This window comes from Haemorhous mexicanus, chromosome Z (genome assembly GCF_027477595.1).
Source record: "Haemorhous mexicanus isolate bHaeMex1 chromosome Z, bHaeMex1.pri, whole genome shotgun sequence".
Classification (NCBI taxonomy): domain Eukaryota; kingdom Metazoa; phylum Chordata; class Aves; order Passeriformes; family Fringillidae; genus Haemorhous; species Haemorhous mexicanus.
This window is the reverse complement of record NC_082381.1, coordinates 5,003,791-5,021,315: the sequence shown is the minus strand read 5'-3', so window position 1 is coordinate 5,021,315 and position 17,525 is coordinate 5,003,791. Positions and strand designations below refer to the sequence as shown.

The following is a 17,525-nucleotide window of genomic DNA, read 5'->3' as shown; positions in this document are numbered from 1 at the left end:
GTGGGTGTAGAGATCTGGACTGGCAGCAGAGAACAGCACTCACAGCTGGTCCTGGTGAGGCAGCTGCACACAGGTCAGAGAGCAGGTTTTCCAACACAAAAGGAAAACACATCCTCACAGGGAATAGCAGAGATGATAAAAACCACTGGAGTGCCAAGATATTCTCCCACCTTTTACTCAATGACTGCAGGCCCTCTAGAGGGGAACCAATTTGAGCGACATTGGTTAATATTCCATTTGAAGTCTGAGCTCACATGAAGAGAGGGATGGCAATCATGTCAATTATTAACAGCCTTTTGGTGAAAAGGATATTTGCTACTTAGGAACACGCCTCCATGTTAAACAAAATCTACAAGAAAACAGTGTACGGCACATGAACTGATTTCATAGAATTTCATATACTTTCTCATAGTAACAATTTTTCTTCTAAATTTTCAAATTCTTCCATTTCATCATGCACAGAGGGGAACTGCCTTTCAGTTTCATGTGCTGGGTTTAAAAGTACATCCATTAGAAGAATAATAAACCTGGCTTTCTTGAAATATTTTTCATTTTGACCACAATAATTGTTCTTTCCTCAAAACCTATTTTCAAAAACATTCTAAAAACGACTATAGCTTCCTTTAAAAAAAAAAAAAAAAGGCATGGCAACTGACCTCAAAAATATATTTTCCCCTACAGTTTTGAGAAAGAAAACTTCTATAATTGGCATATTTCATGACCAAACTCAGCTATGCTGTAATGATAATAAGTGGGTAGCAAAGGGAAACTAAAATTTTTAGGTGCTCTTTGTTTCTAGGCTAATTTTCCTCATATTATCTGGACCCTTGAGGAGTACAGCAGCCTGTACTATGGCCTAAGCCATGATAAAAACACCGTTCCTCAGACAAATTTCACTGTTACATTCCCACTGTAATTCTTTTATCCTGTCTCTCCTTTCACATCCACATCTAGACAACACCTGTCTCTTGTAAAACACACCTTGAGTGTCTTCAGGCTCTGAAAATACAACATTAGGATTGATTTTCCCAGGTACCCTGCTCAGGGTGATGCTTATGAAGCAGGTTGTCACTGCAAATACGAGCAGCTCACACGCCTGATCTGTGCCCCTTCAGCAGCAGATAAACTGAGCTTCCAACCACTGACACTGGGACTGGGATAAAAGCATCAGAGCAGTCACGGATCACACTCAATATCCCACCTGACAGCAGCAGCCTCCAGGTGCTCAGTGGGTGGTAGCAAACTGCAGGATAATAAACTCACTAACAGCCTCTCCCTAATCCCCTGACAGGCAGACTCCTGACCTAAATGCACCCCGGTACCCATCCTTTCTACTTCTGTCAACCCAGTTTATATCCCCAGCACTTGCTTTCTGGCCAAATCACCAAATGAAACTTCCTGAAGAAGTCATGCGGTGTTAGCAGCTCTTCGGTGTGATGCCACACATTCCAGAAAGCTTCAGGTCTTTTTTTTTTGTGCAGAGAGGCTATTTTGAGTTGATTGTCTTTCTATAAGACTGTGAGGACAGGAGACAACAGCAGCAAAGCAGAGTGGAAGGTGACAGCAAAACAAGAGGCGAGCCTACACTGAGGGCTGACCCAACACAGCCAAACATACCTGGCTGGAGGAGAAATGCCTTGATAAATTGGTGTTCACTCTTTGTCAGCATGCACAGCATATGTGCTTTTAAATGAACTGTACTGTGAAAATGTTCCCTGGAAAACATTTGAAATCAAGGCAAGATAGTCCATTTGTTTAATTATTTATTTTAGGCATTAGCCTTTTCATGTTAGGTAAGATAAAACTTAAGTTGTTCCAGGGGAGATTTAGATTAGATATTAGGAAAATTTTCTTCATTGGTCAAGCACTGGAACAGGCTGACCAGGGAAGTGGTGGAATCACTGTCCCTGGAAGCGTTCAAAAAACATGGAGATGTGATGCTTAGAACATGGTTTAGTGGTAGACATGGTAGTGTTCAATCAAAGGTTGGATTGGATGACTCTAGAGGCCTTTATCTGCCTTAATGAACTATGATTCTGTGTTTGAGGGGAGGGGAGTACTTGTAAATAGTGGGTCAAACCCTGAACCCGTGAATCAGTAGAAGCTTTGCCACTAGGTTCAAGAGAACCAAAGATCTAGTAAATGCTATGAAAAAAAAAAAAAAAAATAGCAACAGTAAGGGGAAAAGTGGTCCGAAAGTCTCTTGCAGCAAAGCTTCTCCAAATCTGAACCAGTTGATGTCAAAAGGTCTACAATGTAACATGAAAAGTGGACACACACCGATTTATTTGCTGTTTATTTTTTGTTTCTGTTTCATTTTCAGGTCTGCAACAATAGCCAAGATGGGAGCTGCAAGCTTTATCATCATAATGAAGATTTCTGAAAAAATTAGCTTTTTTAAAGTAGCACAACCACTAGAAAGACTTTGAGTGCCTGCATTAATCACGGCTTAACCTGAGCAAACCAGAAATCAGAGGAAAACACAATTACTTTTCTATTTGGCCCAATTTCATCCCACTTAATCCACCTAATGCCGTGCAGTACATAAAACTTAGGCTATGTGCATGGGGTTACTTTTCACCCTTCACATGAGACAGGAGCCATCCTTGCTATAAACCTGTGTAACTTGACTGCCTGCAATGAACCAGGCCATTGTCAGCAGATCGGTGCCCTGAGCTGCATGTCCAGACAGGAAGAGAGAGGAAAAGAAATATATGTGCTTCTCTGGAGCATACTTTTAAAGCTCAGATACCTTTTTAGAGGATGTTCCTGAGACAAGACATGTATTTCTGTGTTTAGAACACCAACAAAGGAAACTCCCTGCCTCTTTGCATGGGAGGTCAAACCAAGAGCATGTTCTGAGTGCAGTGGCAGAGCAGAGCTGTAAGTGCTGTAGGCACACAATAAAGGACCTGCACGACCATATTCCTGACATAACAGCTCTGCAGTATAGGGTTGGTTTGGAGACATGACATTCTGTGTTAACATATGCGTGAGTTGCTAAATTGTTTGAGCTTGGTCCACCCTGGAAAAGCTTTTTGATTTGATGCTTTTCATTTCAGCAAACAGTTTTATTGCAGACAGTTTTTCAAATTGTCAAACTATCTTTCTGAGCAAATATAGTAGGGCTACAACACATAAGAAAGAGTGAGTCAGTAAACCTTTGGTTTTTCCATTTCCTGAGATGTTTTGTCTGAAATAGGAAAGCACTTTTCACATGCAGCCTTAATGGGGCTAGCAATTGCTCTGGTGAAGGACATCCTTTGTAAGGAGTACTGGAAATATCAGTATTTCCCTAGATGCAAAACTCAAAACGTAATCGTAATTGACTATCTATTTAACCTCATGCACCCCAGGAACATTTGGGGGGGACGCCATCTTCTGCTCAGCCTGGAAGGTATAAAGAGAGACCACCCCACATTCCTGTACTGTTCTGTCATTGCCAAAACAACTGATACTCACAAAACCACTGCCTTTAACACCATTCCATTCCTTTCCTTCTCTACCTCCCCTTTACATCATTATCATTTGCCTTCTCCCCTCCCACTGAAAGCCCAGCACTGTCTGAGGTAACTCATCCTCATCAAACATGGATACAGCGTGCACACAATAAATGCAGAGTTTTGCACAACTTTCAGCCCAAGAGCTACATCCTCCCAGCACCTCAGCAACTGTTTGCAAGCTGTCATTGTTCAAATGTTCACCCATTGTCTGGAGCAAACTGATAAAACAGGGCAGGAACTGCTTCTGCTACAGGAATGCAGAGGGAGAGACAAGTCCTGAAAATTAGTTTCCAATTTCCACCTGTCACTCACCTGAACTGAAATACTTCCATTACCCACTGTGCTTAACAACTTATCAACAAAACCTTCTAGCAGAAGAGCTGTTTAAAGGCTTAAAAGCAAAATAATTTTTTAAAACTACCAGTCTTGAGTCACTGATGGCTTGAACAAAATTTTGAGTCTCTCACTGAGATTCTTAACGCTTAGAAAACCCTCAAAAGGTGCAATTGCTACCAAGAATGCCTTAACTAATTTTTCCCAGTAATCTCAGTTCACTTTTCATACATGTTTCAGTGATGGAGGAAGTTTCAGCTTCCCCCTTCTGTCATCATGACAGAAGATGAAACCAAAACTGTAAGAGACAAAGGTAAACTAGGACTGAGAAGACCAGTGTACTAAGGAAGGCCAAGGCTGGAATACTGAACATCCAAGCAGGATGGTCAGAGAACACCAGACTCCTCTGGTAGCCAAGCTGGGAGCAAACCTGAGTAGGACCTGATGCTTGGCAGCCAGGCTGTTGAACACTTTGCCACTGATAGCCACAATGTGGATAGCCACATTGAAGTATTCATCTAAAGCAGAAAAAACCTGGAAGTTCTGGTACATGAAATGTTGTTTAGGAGGATGAAGGAATGAACATAACTGGTTTGAGTCCTGAAGTGCCACCTCACACATCTGCCTTGAGGGCAAAGGGTGTGGACAGAGGAGAGAAAAATGCTTTTTTTTTCTATTACAAGATGACAGAGGAGATGACAATGGACAAAGCACCACATAAAAAACCCCATGCTAGCCTGAAGTTTGGGAGGACTGGGATATCCTGATCTCCCTCATCTCTCTCGGCTTGTGAAACCATTCAATGCCAATCCAAGCCCACAGGCATTGGCACTACCATTTCTCTGGGGCACAGGATGCACAAATCTCAAAGCGTGCTCTTCTGCCCTGTGATGAGCTTTACTTGAAAAGTGCTCTCTCTGTGCTCCTTCTGTTCTGATTAACTGACTCATTCACCTCTTCTCACAAAACAGTGTAGATTTTATTCCTGATTTCAATTTCCCTTGTTGAATGCTTTATAATAGAGATAAATAAATAAACTTTCCCCTTTAAATTTATTTTTTAAATTACCTGCATCACTGACTGGCTTCTGCTGAAGATCTTCAAGCTAAATGGAATTCTACAACCAATAATAGTCAGAATTTTGCACTGGCTATCCATCCCTACAGTGAATAACAAGAAAGCGGAATGGCAATGTTAAAATTATTACTTTTTGTTCTGCAATACAGTAGTATTTTTTAAAAATCATGCCACCTCACATAATTGCAAACAGCAAGTGTGCCCTCCGTGGTAAAATGTAGTATGAGACCGGTGTAATGGGATTTAAAGCTGAACAGCTGTTTTGCTAGCCCTCTATACCAGGGCAAACATCTCAGAACCAGGAATCAGCATGATCTCAGCAGGAATTTTGAAACCAGAAAATACATATCAAAAGAATAATGAGTAGCCTCTCACTCAACAAATCATTCTGTTCTTTTGAAAATTTCAGTTCTTTAAAGTACTCCTGTCTTTGGAACTCACATTGCTCAAACTTAGAAGCCAATTTTCCTGCCCCACAAGAGGAATAACGCAAGCAAACATCTCAGGTGAGTGAGTGCATTTTAGATCTGTGAAACCATTTCATTGAGTTATTCAGCCAAGAACCCCATGAATAACTCTGGACCAGATTAAGTCATCTTTCATGACTGTGAGATACATCCATCAGACCGAGTCTCTGACAGCAGCAGATATTGTCCCCACTGTACAAATGAAGCCAAGGGAGCGATTCCTCTTAAGATAAATGAAGCCTTACCATTATAAAAGGATGGCAACATTAAGAAAGTGTTATGAAGATGTTAGTTTCCCAAGAAGAAATGACTGAAGAAGACAAGGTTGTATGTTAGCCAAGGTGATATGTGGTAAGCAAATGAAGACTTAAAGAAAGCAAACCAAAAACCAGTCTGTCCTAAACCACTAGTCAAGTAGCTATTTCTAGTACCAGAAATGAACTTTTAATAATGCTCAGCGAAGAAAAATGCAAATTTTGTCAGAAATTTCGTTGCTGCTAATGCCAAAGTCTACAATGAAAAAGTCAGTCCCTGTATGTTTATCATCAACATTCCCACTGGCACACTGCCCTGAGGAAAGCAGAATATTCTCCCCTTTGGCTGCCACTCTCCCTTTGCAATGCTGCACCAGGCAGCTGAGCTGAGGCAGGAACTGCTGTCCTGGGAGGGCATGGACATTGTGGACATACAGCTGCTACCAGGAATGTGGCAACCAGCAACAGAATAATTCCAAAGCAAGCACCCCTCACAGTTCAGCAGGGTGTCATGACCATTCGGGTGTTGATGCCATCCTGGACATGAGTGATACAGATCTCAGTCACACGATGAACAACATATTCCAGCTTTTGGCCTATCTCCAGATCACCAGGCATGTACTAACATCCATCCCTAATTTAACTTTGTCTAACCCAGGATGGAATACAGTTTATGTCAACTATTAATTAAAACTATGGATAGTAATTATTCTCAAACATCAGTTATCTGATAATTAAATTATTTTTGAACACGGAAAGAATGATTTTAGGGCTGCTGGGCTGCAAGACATTATAGAATGAGCTCCTTCTTGAAATGGATTAATTGATGTCATAAGAGATTTGTTTTTCCTTTGAGCACCCCACTGGTGTTGATTCCAAAGACATGAGCATTTGATTGGATAAATGACTGCAGATTAATTGCAGGTAACTATGTACTGGAAAATACAGACTGCCATGCCAGGAGATGCAGAGCCATTGGTAATAAAAAAAATGTCAGCAAATTTCTATACCATTTCCTGGAACCAAATATTCTTATTTAGAGAACAAAAACTTCAGGACGACAATGAGATTGATGCTATTTACTTTTTTTTTTTCTTCTCTTTTTCCAGTCAGGGTCTCTTTTTTTTGCTCTTTGTTCAGACTGACAATAATATTTATTCATGCAAATAACTTATTAATTACTCCTATGGAGACTAGTTGTGAGGTCTGATATTATGTTTAGGCAACAAGATTGTTAAGAGTTTTATAAAAAAACAGAGTGTCTATAAAAAAACAGAGTTTCTCAATCTTCTATTTCAAGAGCTGTTAAAGTGGCAGGAAAATCTGCCTTTGGTAGTCCTTCTTCTGTAGGGATAAATGGAGTCACTTCCTGAGGCACCTCAGGCAATACTGAATAAATGCAACGCACCCAGTTCACACCACTGCTGCTCTGTGGAACACTAGCTGGGCTTTCTGTTCTCTTAAGGGGGCTGCTGAATCCAAAGGAAAGAGCAGCAGAGGGGCTGGGGAACACAATTTTGGTCATCAAATCTAGCAGATAGTTTCAAAATTGAACTCTGGGTAAATGAAATTACTCAAAGAAACTGCAAACCATAAAAAGTTAAAACAGTGATACAAAGCAAATAAAATATTTCAGTATATCTGAAATGACACCCTATTTTCCCGCTGTTAGCAAGAAAAACAGCTTATGGCTTTGGTCAACACGAAATAATTTTCTTCTCAGCTCCTAGTTATTTCCATTACTGAACAAACTCATGAAATTCTCTCTAAAAATCCAAACAATGAACACAGATACACACAAACAGAATTAGCAGACACAGGGGTCCTTCACTAGATCCTTAGTTTGTTTTCCTACTTCACACTCCACATCCCTTCTCTAGATTTCAAAGTGAAAAGGAGAATCTTCTCTGTGAAATTCATGGTACTAACACAATACTGAAAAACAGATAAACCCTTGCATTCTCAACCAGAAGTAAACAAAGAAAATAAAAAAACCCCAATAATGTTATTCAAAGTTGTATATAAGTTTATGTTTGCAATTTTAAGTAAACATAAAACAAGATCTCTAAAAAACAGCCCTACCAAAAAAAAAAAAAAAAAAGAAAAAAAAAAGAAAATGCTTAATATTTGTGCTCAATATTTTGGGCCAAAACTTTTCAAATCTGAGTAGTTTCTGGCAGAAATCTGTATGTTGCAGAATTTTATTTTCCTATGGAAACTGCCTGAATAAGAGAAACAAAGCCATAGACCAACCATTTCTAGTCAAAATTTCCTCCTCTCTCATGCAAACCACACAAGTCCTCAAACAGCTCCTCTTTAAAGACCATCTCCTGCAGCCCAGGCACAGCTTTTCTCGCTGAATACCTGTGAATTCGTAATAATTCTGCAAGCGCCTTGCATGATCTGTGAGCTGACACAAGGGGTGCCCAGGAGCTCCCCCAGCCCCGAGAGCAGAGCCAGGTGGATGAGGATGAGGATGTGGATTACAGCTCCCCTGGGACGGACAGCAGGGCAGATTAACGTGGCCTTCAGCCACCTCAGCACTGCTGTCGCAGTTCCTCTACAGAGCTCCAGCTGAGTATCACCGAACCCCTCACTACTCTTCCTTTCACAGCTGCTGCTGTCCTTTTGTAACCTCAGGTACCTGAGCATTTCTGAGCTGCCTCTGTGGTGTTTGGGTCACTGGCTGCAGGCAGTGGGGCGTGCAGCAGGGCAGCAGCAGAGGTGCAGTGTGTGACAGCCCCACACAAACCATGGCCTCTGTCCCCTCGCTGCTGCCTGAAAGGATTATGTACAAATGATTTGTCTTGTGTGCTTTTGGCAGCCTTACAGCATAATGTGGTGGCCACAACCCATGACCCACCTCCAGTTTTCCCAAATCCACAGGCTGCGCCAAAGGGCTGCCCTCCATCTGATGGTCATCAGCGCAGAAAACCAACCTGCAGCCATGAAGCCAGGACACCCCTTAATGGCTAGAATGGATGATCTTACAGGCCTTTTCCAGCCTCAGTGGCTTTATGATTCTATCTCTGCAGTCAGAGAACATAGCCTATGCAGCCAGCAAATTGTAGGGTCTCAGTGAAAGCCTCAAGAAGCTGGGTGTTTCTTGAATGGCACTTTATTTTTCTGGTATTTGATCTGCTGAAAGACACTACCTGCTTGGGATGGCTTTCGTGACTGGCAAATTGTGTTATATCTTCCCATGTCTTTCGAAAGAGCATTCACTGTATTCTCAGGATAACTGAGAACAGTTTGTGAGAGTGATGCAAGGATGTGAAACCTTCATCAGTTTGTGGCTTACATTTGCACTGTGGAGAACTGAAATTCCCTTGACTCTAGCCAGTGTTTGAAGTATAATGCTGGAGACTGGTTTCTTCTGCCTGACCTGGTCCTGCTTTTAAGAAACATACTCACTACCACCATGTATTTTTTAAGGTGGAGCCCATTCTACCCGCAATTCAAATCCCTGAATACTCCAGTTGCTACAATGTTCCAGTGATAATTTCTCACACCCAGTTCTGTAAAATCTGTTCCATTTTTCACCAAGATGGATTACAACCACCGGTAACAAAGGTTTGAGCCGCATGACATCTCCCTAAGTCACACCAAAGTTATCTGCACACTCTCCTGTTCAACACACATGTGTTTTCCCTGCTGATCAACAGGATTCCCAGCACAGTGAATAGCAAGACACATCCTCGGATGTCTCCTTCAAAAGCACTGCTGTGCTCAGAGTAACCTGTGGGCATGGTCCTTACAAAGAAACAAAAGACATTTGGGGACACTTCACTGCAAATGGCATTTGGGGGCAGTCTGCAGGGCTGTTACCCCACAGCCCTGCATTCTGCAGGCTGTCCTGCTCTTGTCCTGCTTGCCCTCAGGTCTGCCTGCTGACCATGGCACATCATGAGGCAGGAGAGCTCCTAGCTCAGGACACCATGAGCTTGTACAGCAGGTTTGCTCTGTGAGAGACAAGACTCTTTCATAAGACTGTGCAAACTGAGTGAACTCTAAATTGTTCTTCTGGCTTCATTTAACCAAATACAGCATTGCTATCACAACAGTGTTCTTCTGACAGGGTAAAGAGTGTGTTTCATCAGTATTACAAGGAAGCTTTGAGCACAAAAGAGAGTGATTTAGGTGTTCTAGAGAAGGCATCCTTTTACAACTGCTCTTCATTTTTCCAATACTTTGCCTTTCTCCCATAACTTATTCTCATGGGATGCTCCAAAAATCCCAGCTGCATTATACAAAGTTATATATTTTTCAAGTTTCTTGCAAAATATCTCAGTTAATTAAGAACAAATAGCTTAGTTTCTCTTCAGTTTATGTGTTACTAAATGTCCCCCTCCATGCACAAGGAATGGAACAAAGTCTGGAACAAGCAGAAAAACAAGGTACCATAGAAGAGCTACCAGCAATTACTCACTAAATGCAATAAATTATTGTATATCTGGAAATTAAATGTAGTTCATTTTGTTGTCACTGAGTATTTTACAAGCGTGGGTGACAGAAGCACAGAGCAGAATACAAATGTGGTAAAAATGCCTCTTGCAGTGTGTGTGTGCTTCCATTGAAGTTGGATTTCTTTTCTCCTGCTCTCCTTTTGACAGATTTAAACTGATGTATGGTGAAGAAGGATTCTGAATTAACTGGAGCTTCAGTTAAGCAGCAAAAAGCAGCAGAACAAACATCTGTGGAAATTTCACACTGCAATCTCATGTTTGATTTACTAAACAGAGCAGCTCTTCTAAGAGGGTCCAACCCTCAGGCCTCTGTAGAAACCTGTTAGCTTTGACAACCTCTAAGAGGCATTCAGATCCACACATGAGACTCTGCCAGGGCCAGCCAGGCATGAGATTTAGACAAGTTTGTGGAGACTTTTACATCATCTGTCTTCAGTCAGGAATGAAGCTTGATTTTGCAATTGTACAGAGTTCAATTTCAAAATCAGTTCCACCTCCTGAGATTTTAACAGTGGACTTAGAGCTAGTAAGAGAGTTGGTGTCTCACAAGCATTAGCCATGATTTCTGTAAAACCTCTTTGTCTTCAGCCGCAAAAGCCATCAATGACAAATGTTGCTTCTCCATTGGACAGCTTTTCTGAGCAAAGGATCAGCCTTTCACTTGCTAGAGCACAGCAAAGAGAAAATAGAGTCCAAGAAGGCGTGCATTGTCAAGGCTATTTAAACAAATGGCTTAAAGGAGCAGAGGATGTGTGGCAGTGTGGCACACTGCATGGTCATGAGCAACACTGACACTCTCAAAATAAGAAAAGCAGAAACCCTACTTCAAAAGCAAAGGATAGCCAAGCCCAGTAGCTAACTTTAAACCTCCATCTAGCAGACACACTTCTGTTATCTGGCAATGAGTGGCATGACTTTACAGGTTATGCTGGTCCTCAGATCCCTAAAGGAGATGTTAAACCAACGATCAGCACGTTTCTGCACATGGATCTCTCAAAGCTAATTCTCTTTCTGGTTAAGATACAAGAATAACACAGCTCCAATTCTTCAGGAAAATGGATCAAAACACTGTCTTCTACATATAAGCCCAGTCTGTCCCCACTCCTCTACCTATGGCCACTCCCTTCTAACTAATTTTGTCCTTGATCAATCCGGTACAACTTTCACTATAACCAGAGAGTATAGCAGCTCCACAACACATTCCACATGCTCTTATGGGATGTCCTGTACCCTGCACTAATGAAGCTCTACCTTTTTGAAATAAAATATAGAAAGCCCACTTGGGTAAGGAAAGTTATCTTGTACTTCAAGAGATTGGACAGACGTTGATCCACTTGCTTATTAGGGAAAAAAGTAGTGCAACAAGTCAACTACAGGAATGATGCTACTCTCTATTCCCTAGGACTGTGTGGAATTGCCCCATCACTGTTACATGTGATTCACAGAATCATAGGGTTGAAAGGGACCTTTAAACACCATCTACTTGCAACCCCTCTGCCATGATAAGGGACACCTTCCACTAGACCAGATTGCTCAGTGGCCTTGAACACTTCCAGGTATGAGGCATCCACAACTCTGGGCAGCCTGTTCCAGTACCTCCCCACCCTCAAAGTAAAGGTTTTTTCTTCTAAAATCTAATTAAACCTGCCCTGTTTCAGTTTGAAGCCATTCCCCCCTATCCTGTCACTACATGCTTTTGTAAGGACATCTGATTGTTTACAACACGGGCCAGCTATTCAGCTCTCTTTTGACAAGTACAGGCTACCAATAAAGCAGTTCTGCAAAAAGGGAGAAAACAGATGGATGCTGACCCCATATCTAACAACCCAGATAACAATTATACAGAGAAGATAGCAAAGTCAGATTCTGTAGCCTCTCCTTTTCAGCCCCATGTCCATCCAATAGACGTTGATGGTAGCACAATTTTTACAAAAGCATGAGATTTTCAAAATCAGGACATGCATCGTGAGCAACAATGCCCTTCACAATAGGTCTCTCAGCTGCTGCCAAGCAAGCATTTCTGAAAAGCTGCACTGAAAAGCAAGTTTCAGTCTGGATATGCAAACCTAGCAAACAACACCTTAATAGGGAAGAGAGAATATGTGAGTGAGCTGCAGCACCAACTTTGCACACCAATGGCAATAAAGGTGCTGGTCATTGTTTCTGTGTTTATGCTTCATCCTAACATCTATAAAAACTCCAAGAGCTTTAGGTGCTCTTCAGAAAACAACTGTGTTTCCAAATTGATGTTAGCACCCAGTCTTTTCAGTGGTAAGATTAAAAAAAAACCAAAAAAACCCCAAAGTAAAGCAAAACAAACCAAACTATTTAAAAAACACATTAAAAATGTCCCGTTATGGTACAGGGCTAAGTCTGAAGAATTCAAAGTAACATCAAGCCGGGCTATATGAAGAGTGTGGAATTCCTGCAGGGTCAGTCAAATCACAGAGCATCACTTACACCCAGGCAGACACCAAGCAGCAGGTTCTGGAGAGCTAACCTCCCAGCTGTCAAACACAGAACAGAACTGAACTGGTTTAACTCACATGAGAATCTCACCTGGGAAGCAATGAGGTCTAAAACACAGCAAAGATTTCAAAGGCAGTCATAATCTGGGATGTCCTCACTTACTCACTTCCTAAGAAATAAGCATTCTGGTTTCAGACACTCAGACAAGGTGGCAATGCTGATTTCACCACCCTTGTGTGAAAACTAGTGGAGAATTGACCATGTATCACAGGCTTGCTGGGCACAAACCAGGATAGAGTAAAAAAGACAAGCACATAAGTCTTCTGGCATCAGCACTACAGAATTTATCTTTGTTCTACCTTTCTTTTGAGGAAACAAAGATGGGGGAAAATAATCTTGAAGGCAGATCTTACTCTTGAAGAGTCACAAGCTGAAAAAGTTTCTTTCACCATAACTTCAGCCGGTACACATAGGACAGCATTAGTGGATAAAATAAATGTTTCTTTTAATCACACTGATGACATGTAGCTGTTTTCAATTAGAGAAGTTTGCATATCTTGAGGGTCTAGTGCCACAGTAAGTGACAATTCCATAACAAAATCCCAAAGTGATAATCACATTAGCTCCTTGTGAACACAATTAAAAAAAACACATGTCCTCCATGCTGTTGTATTATCCACACAACTGCAATATTTTTTTGGCTGCAGAAGGTATTAAGAAGAAAAACTAGAGGACAAGAAAGTAGGCTAATCACTTCAACATACTATCTAATGGAAGTAATAATTATAGATATGTCTGCCAAATTTAAAAGCCCACAAAGTAGAATGGTAGGTAGACTTCTACTATTGAACAAACAGGCAGAGAAGAGTGAGGAAAAAAGAAAAAAAAAGACAACCAAAGCTGTGAAAGAAAAATGAGATAGAGTAGTAGATAAAAAAATCAACTGAAAATTCTAAAGTCCCCTTCTTCAGCTACTGAACTCTCTCAACCCAGACAAAATGTCTCCAATTACAGATCAAGCAAAAGGCTCTGTAACTGAGCAGATGTGACTACATGACTGAGAAATTAAGGATATGGCTCTCCACAAGTTCCTTCTCTCCTCTGATGTTTCATCAGTCAGAAAAAAAAAAATCTTTATTGTGTGTTGAAATAGGCTAATAAGCACCAACAGCCAGCACGGTTTAGTCCAGATTTTTGTAGTAATTCTACATATGCATCATATACATATGAAACAAGTTCACATCCACTGTATCAAAGGAGAAAAGGAGAAATGCCACTTGATATCATCCTTGCTCATGCATGCTGGTTTAGTTCTATTTTTCAGCATCACAGGTTTTCCACCCAGAGTGGGCAAAAGCCAACATTGAAATATGCCACGTGAGAGCCAACAATGAAAGGAAGGAATGCAAATAAATATGGGAAGGTAGTAAGGAGCTGTTGTCATAACTCCCAGTGCTTGACAGTTCCTTAGTTGATGTAAATTTTGTCCTTTTTCCTCCCCTGTGTCAAGCCTTGAAAGCAGATTCTCTTCCTGTACAATATATTCAGTTACCTGTAGACAAATGCATAAAGGACTTCCCCTAAGATCTTACCAGTCTTTATTTTTAGAAACAGCCAACCTAAAAATCAGACCTGAGAGAGGCAAAGATGATTTAAAAGAGAGGGAGGTCCACAGCAATGTCCTCAGATTAAACAGGATCCTGGAATGTAAAGGCTGAGGGGAATCACACTAAGCAGCCTCAGCCTCAGAGGTAACCCCTTCTGCCGTAACTCCGATGGAAACCTTCCTTCCCAAAGCAAGCACAAAACCCCCATTGTACAAGAAAGAAAGGTTTTAAAAAACACTCCGTCTTGTGCCCAAGTAGGAACAGGCAGAAATCTGTGCACAGAGCCGCGATCTCTGTTTTTTCTCACCATACCCACCTCATTTTCAGTAGGGGGGATGTCTGCAGGGGTCCCTGCTCTGTCCCGGGTGCCTTCACGCCCCACAAAAGCCCATACCGAATGCAGGACGAGCGCTGTTACTCTGACACATTTATTTCTCAAGTACTCACCCACAAGGAGCCAGAGAACTACTGTTCAACCTTAGAGCTTGGAAATCTCATCTCTACCAGCGAGCTGTCACTGACAGCTGATCAAAACGCCTGCTTTTCTCTCCTTTCCCTACCACGGAGGTTTTGCTGAGATGCAAAAACGCCGAGTGTCAGGGGTCTCTCAAAGCATCCAAACCTGACAGGGACATCGCACACGGTGACATTTTAGCATCTCTGCTCCAAAGCATCTCTCCCTGCATGCGGCGCGTCCATCACGCCCTGCAGCCGCCGCCGCAGCCTCCTCCCGAACCGCAGCCCACCCGCACGGTCCCGCGGCACCGGCGGCGGAACCTTTTCCCGGGAGGGGTCCTCGGGGGTGTTCCCGGGAGGAATCCCGAGGGAAAGGGCGGGAGAGGGGCCACCCAGCACCTGCCACGGGAAAAGCGGCGATGCCCCCGCGACGCTCCCGCCATCGCCGACATCGACCCACCGCATCCCGCATCCCGGCCCGCTCTGCAGCACGGCGCGGGGAAGCCGCCGCCTCGCCTCGCCCCGGCTCCCGCCGCCCTCCGCATCCCCCACCGGTCCCGGTCCCGGTCCCGCAGGGGCATCCCCCGCCGGGCCCCCGGCCCCGCTCACCCCGCGGCGCGGCGGCCCCGCTACGGGCGGCGGTCTCCGGGAGGGCGGGCGGGCAGCGCTCGCCGGCCGGGCATCGTGGTCCGCCCTCCGCCGCGGCGGGGAGGGCCGGCTCCGGGACTCCCTCCCTGCGCCGCCTGCTTCCTCGTCCTGCTCTCCCCTTCCCGCCTGGATTCCCCGCTACGCTGCCTGCAGGAGAACAGGCTCCGCTCCCTCCCTCCGCCGCACCTCCTCTGCTTTCCCGGGCACCGGACCCGGCTCCAACCCCCGCCCGGCGGCGGGGCGGAGGGAGGGGACAGGGGCCGGCCAGGAGGGGCGGGCGGAAGGGAGAGGAGGGTGAGCGGGACCTCCAGAGCCGCCGCAATTCCCTAGCTCGGCCCCTTCCCCGGGGCTGTCCCCTCCCTGTGGGCTGGAGCAGGGTCCGGCGTCCGGGGACGTCGCTACGTGCCTTCGGCGGCGGCCGGCGGACGCCGGAGGCAGCCGGACATTTCTCCCAGTCGCTCCTGCCCTGGTCCCGCCGCGAGGAGCACGGTACCCCAGGGGCTTCGCCGGCGTCACGGCAGCAGGACTGCATCGGGGACAGAGGGATGCGGTCTGGGTGACCCGCAGCGGTGTTGGTGCTCCAGAATCCGGGGATATCCTGGGTTAGAGGAGCCCTGCAGTCTGGAGCAGAGGGGTGACAGTGGAGTGGGATGCAGGGCCTGGTCCAGGCGTTGGCAGTGCTGGCGTGCCGCCTTCCCCATGCCTCGTGGAAGGCACCGGGCAGGGCTGCGAGGCTGCTGCACGGTGGTTGTCCTGAACCCTAAAGCTATCCATGGCCCTGTCCTCCTGGGAGCTACCAGGATCCTGAACTCATGGTATTCAACAGGACCTTGTCCTCAACAAATTGCCTTAGGCACTCAGAGCACAAGGAGAGGAGCTTGTGCTTTCTCTGTCTTCAACTCAGATTTGCCTCCAACTCACAGATGTATTTCCATAACTGAGAATGGTACCACCCCAACTACATTCCAGCTAAATTCCTAGTTGGAAAGGCAAAGAAAAAAGTGACCCAGGAGTTTACTGCAAATGAGCACAGAGTCCTGGCTTCCCACAAGTGTGTGGCATGTTCTTGTCAATATGCCTTAAGTGTAAAATTAAAAAAATAGCACCCACAAGCTAGAGTAAATCATGCCAACATAATTTTTATCTGTGGATCAATGGAATTTAATTCCTCAGTTGCCAAGATACCTTGCAGAAGCGTTTTTGCTTATTTATTACCCCACCATTTCATGGACAGGGTGCCCTGTGCCACATGGCAGTGAGGTTGCCAGAGACCACCAATAAGCCCAGACTGTGTCTGACCAGTGTGGACCATGGGCCACATGGGCTGAGGAGTGCAGCCAGATCAGTAGTGCAGAGTTACTCACTGAAGGTTTGAGAAGTGTTTTGTCTGCTGCAATGCAGAGGAAAACGTTTGCATATCCAAAGCCCTTTTCCTTTGTAAAACACCAGGAGCACAGGCACAGCCCACTGAATGATGAGAGGTATCTATTCCTCTAAGCAGTGCAACAGCATCAGTAGCTTTGGTCTGGTTACCCAAGAGATAAATCAAATTGTATTAACTTCAGGAATGACTGTGTGGAAATTTAACATGAGAATGTCTTTTTTGCAGCTTTCCATCCCTGCTGTTTCATTGTTTCTTCCATTGTTTCTCTCCAAAAGAGGCACCTACTGTCCTTGGTGGATGTAGAGGAGGCAGAGAGAAAGCAAAGCACTCACACCTTTCTGCTCTTCCCCCGCTTTATGCCATCACCAAGCCTAGCATAAGCAGAGCAGGAAGGCATGATTTGTTTTCCTCCTTCTTCTCGGTCATATGGATATCAGATCCACTTGTCATTTCAGGGAAGCTCAGCTGGGCATGAGGTTTTCTTTCCTAGTGTGGTTGTTCTGTGGCTTTTGTGTAGCTACAGCAGTAGCAACAAGGGCTATTTTTAGCCTAAAGTAGGCCAAGCAGTTCCAGAAGATGTATTAATAGGAGGAACATTTGAGAACAAAACAAGCAAACAAAAGAGAAAACAAACTGAGAAGTGTAAACACAAATAATCTTTAACCAGAAGCACTTGCTAAATAGTAAATACGAGTAACTGCATGCTCTGTCTCAGGGGACATGACCACACCCCGCAGCAAACAAACTAATTCAGTCTCTCATCAATATGTGTTACCTCCAGAACAATCAAACTATCATGTTTTAGCGCCACACACCTGGAGTGAGATTTTTAGAGATGCCCAGTTTATCAGATTGCAGTAT

The 17,525-nt window shown here is 44.0% G+C and overlaps 2 protein-coding genes across 2 annotated transcripts in view; one reads left to right on the top strand and one right to left on the bottom strand.

Moving 5' to 3' along the window:
• Positions 1-15,536, bottom strand: part of PLPPR1 (phospholipid phosphatase related 1) — a 121,128-nt gene extending 105,592 nt beyond the window's left edge. Inside the window, exon 1 of the mRNA XM_059873985.1 lies at positions 15,242-15,536. The gene's annotated coding sequence lies outside the window, so the exon portion shown is untranslated. The remainder of the gene's footprint in view (positions 1-15,241) is intronic.
• LOC132342067 (basic salivary proline-rich protein 4-like) lies at positions 14,861-15,887 on the top strand. Its single transcript, XM_059874259.1, has 2 exons — positions 14,861-15,574; positions 15,657-15,887. The coding sequence occupies exons 1-2, from the start codon at positions 14,861-14,863 to the stop codon at positions 15,885-15,887; spliced, it is 945 nt and encodes a 314-aa protein (XP_059730242.1).
• The last annotated feature ends 1,638 nt before the right edge of the window (positions 15,888-17,525 follow it).

Bases quoted from the DNA above. Each gene is read 5' to 3' on its own strand.
- LOC132342067 (XM_059874259.1), top strand. From the start codon at position 14,861: ATGCGGCGCGTCCATCACGCCCTGCAGCCGCCGCCGCAGCCTCCTCCC. The intron at 15,575-15,656 runs GTGAGCGGGACC...GGGCTGGAGCAG, and splicing joins CGGGCGGAAGGGAGAGGAGG to GGTCCGGCGTCCGGGGACGT.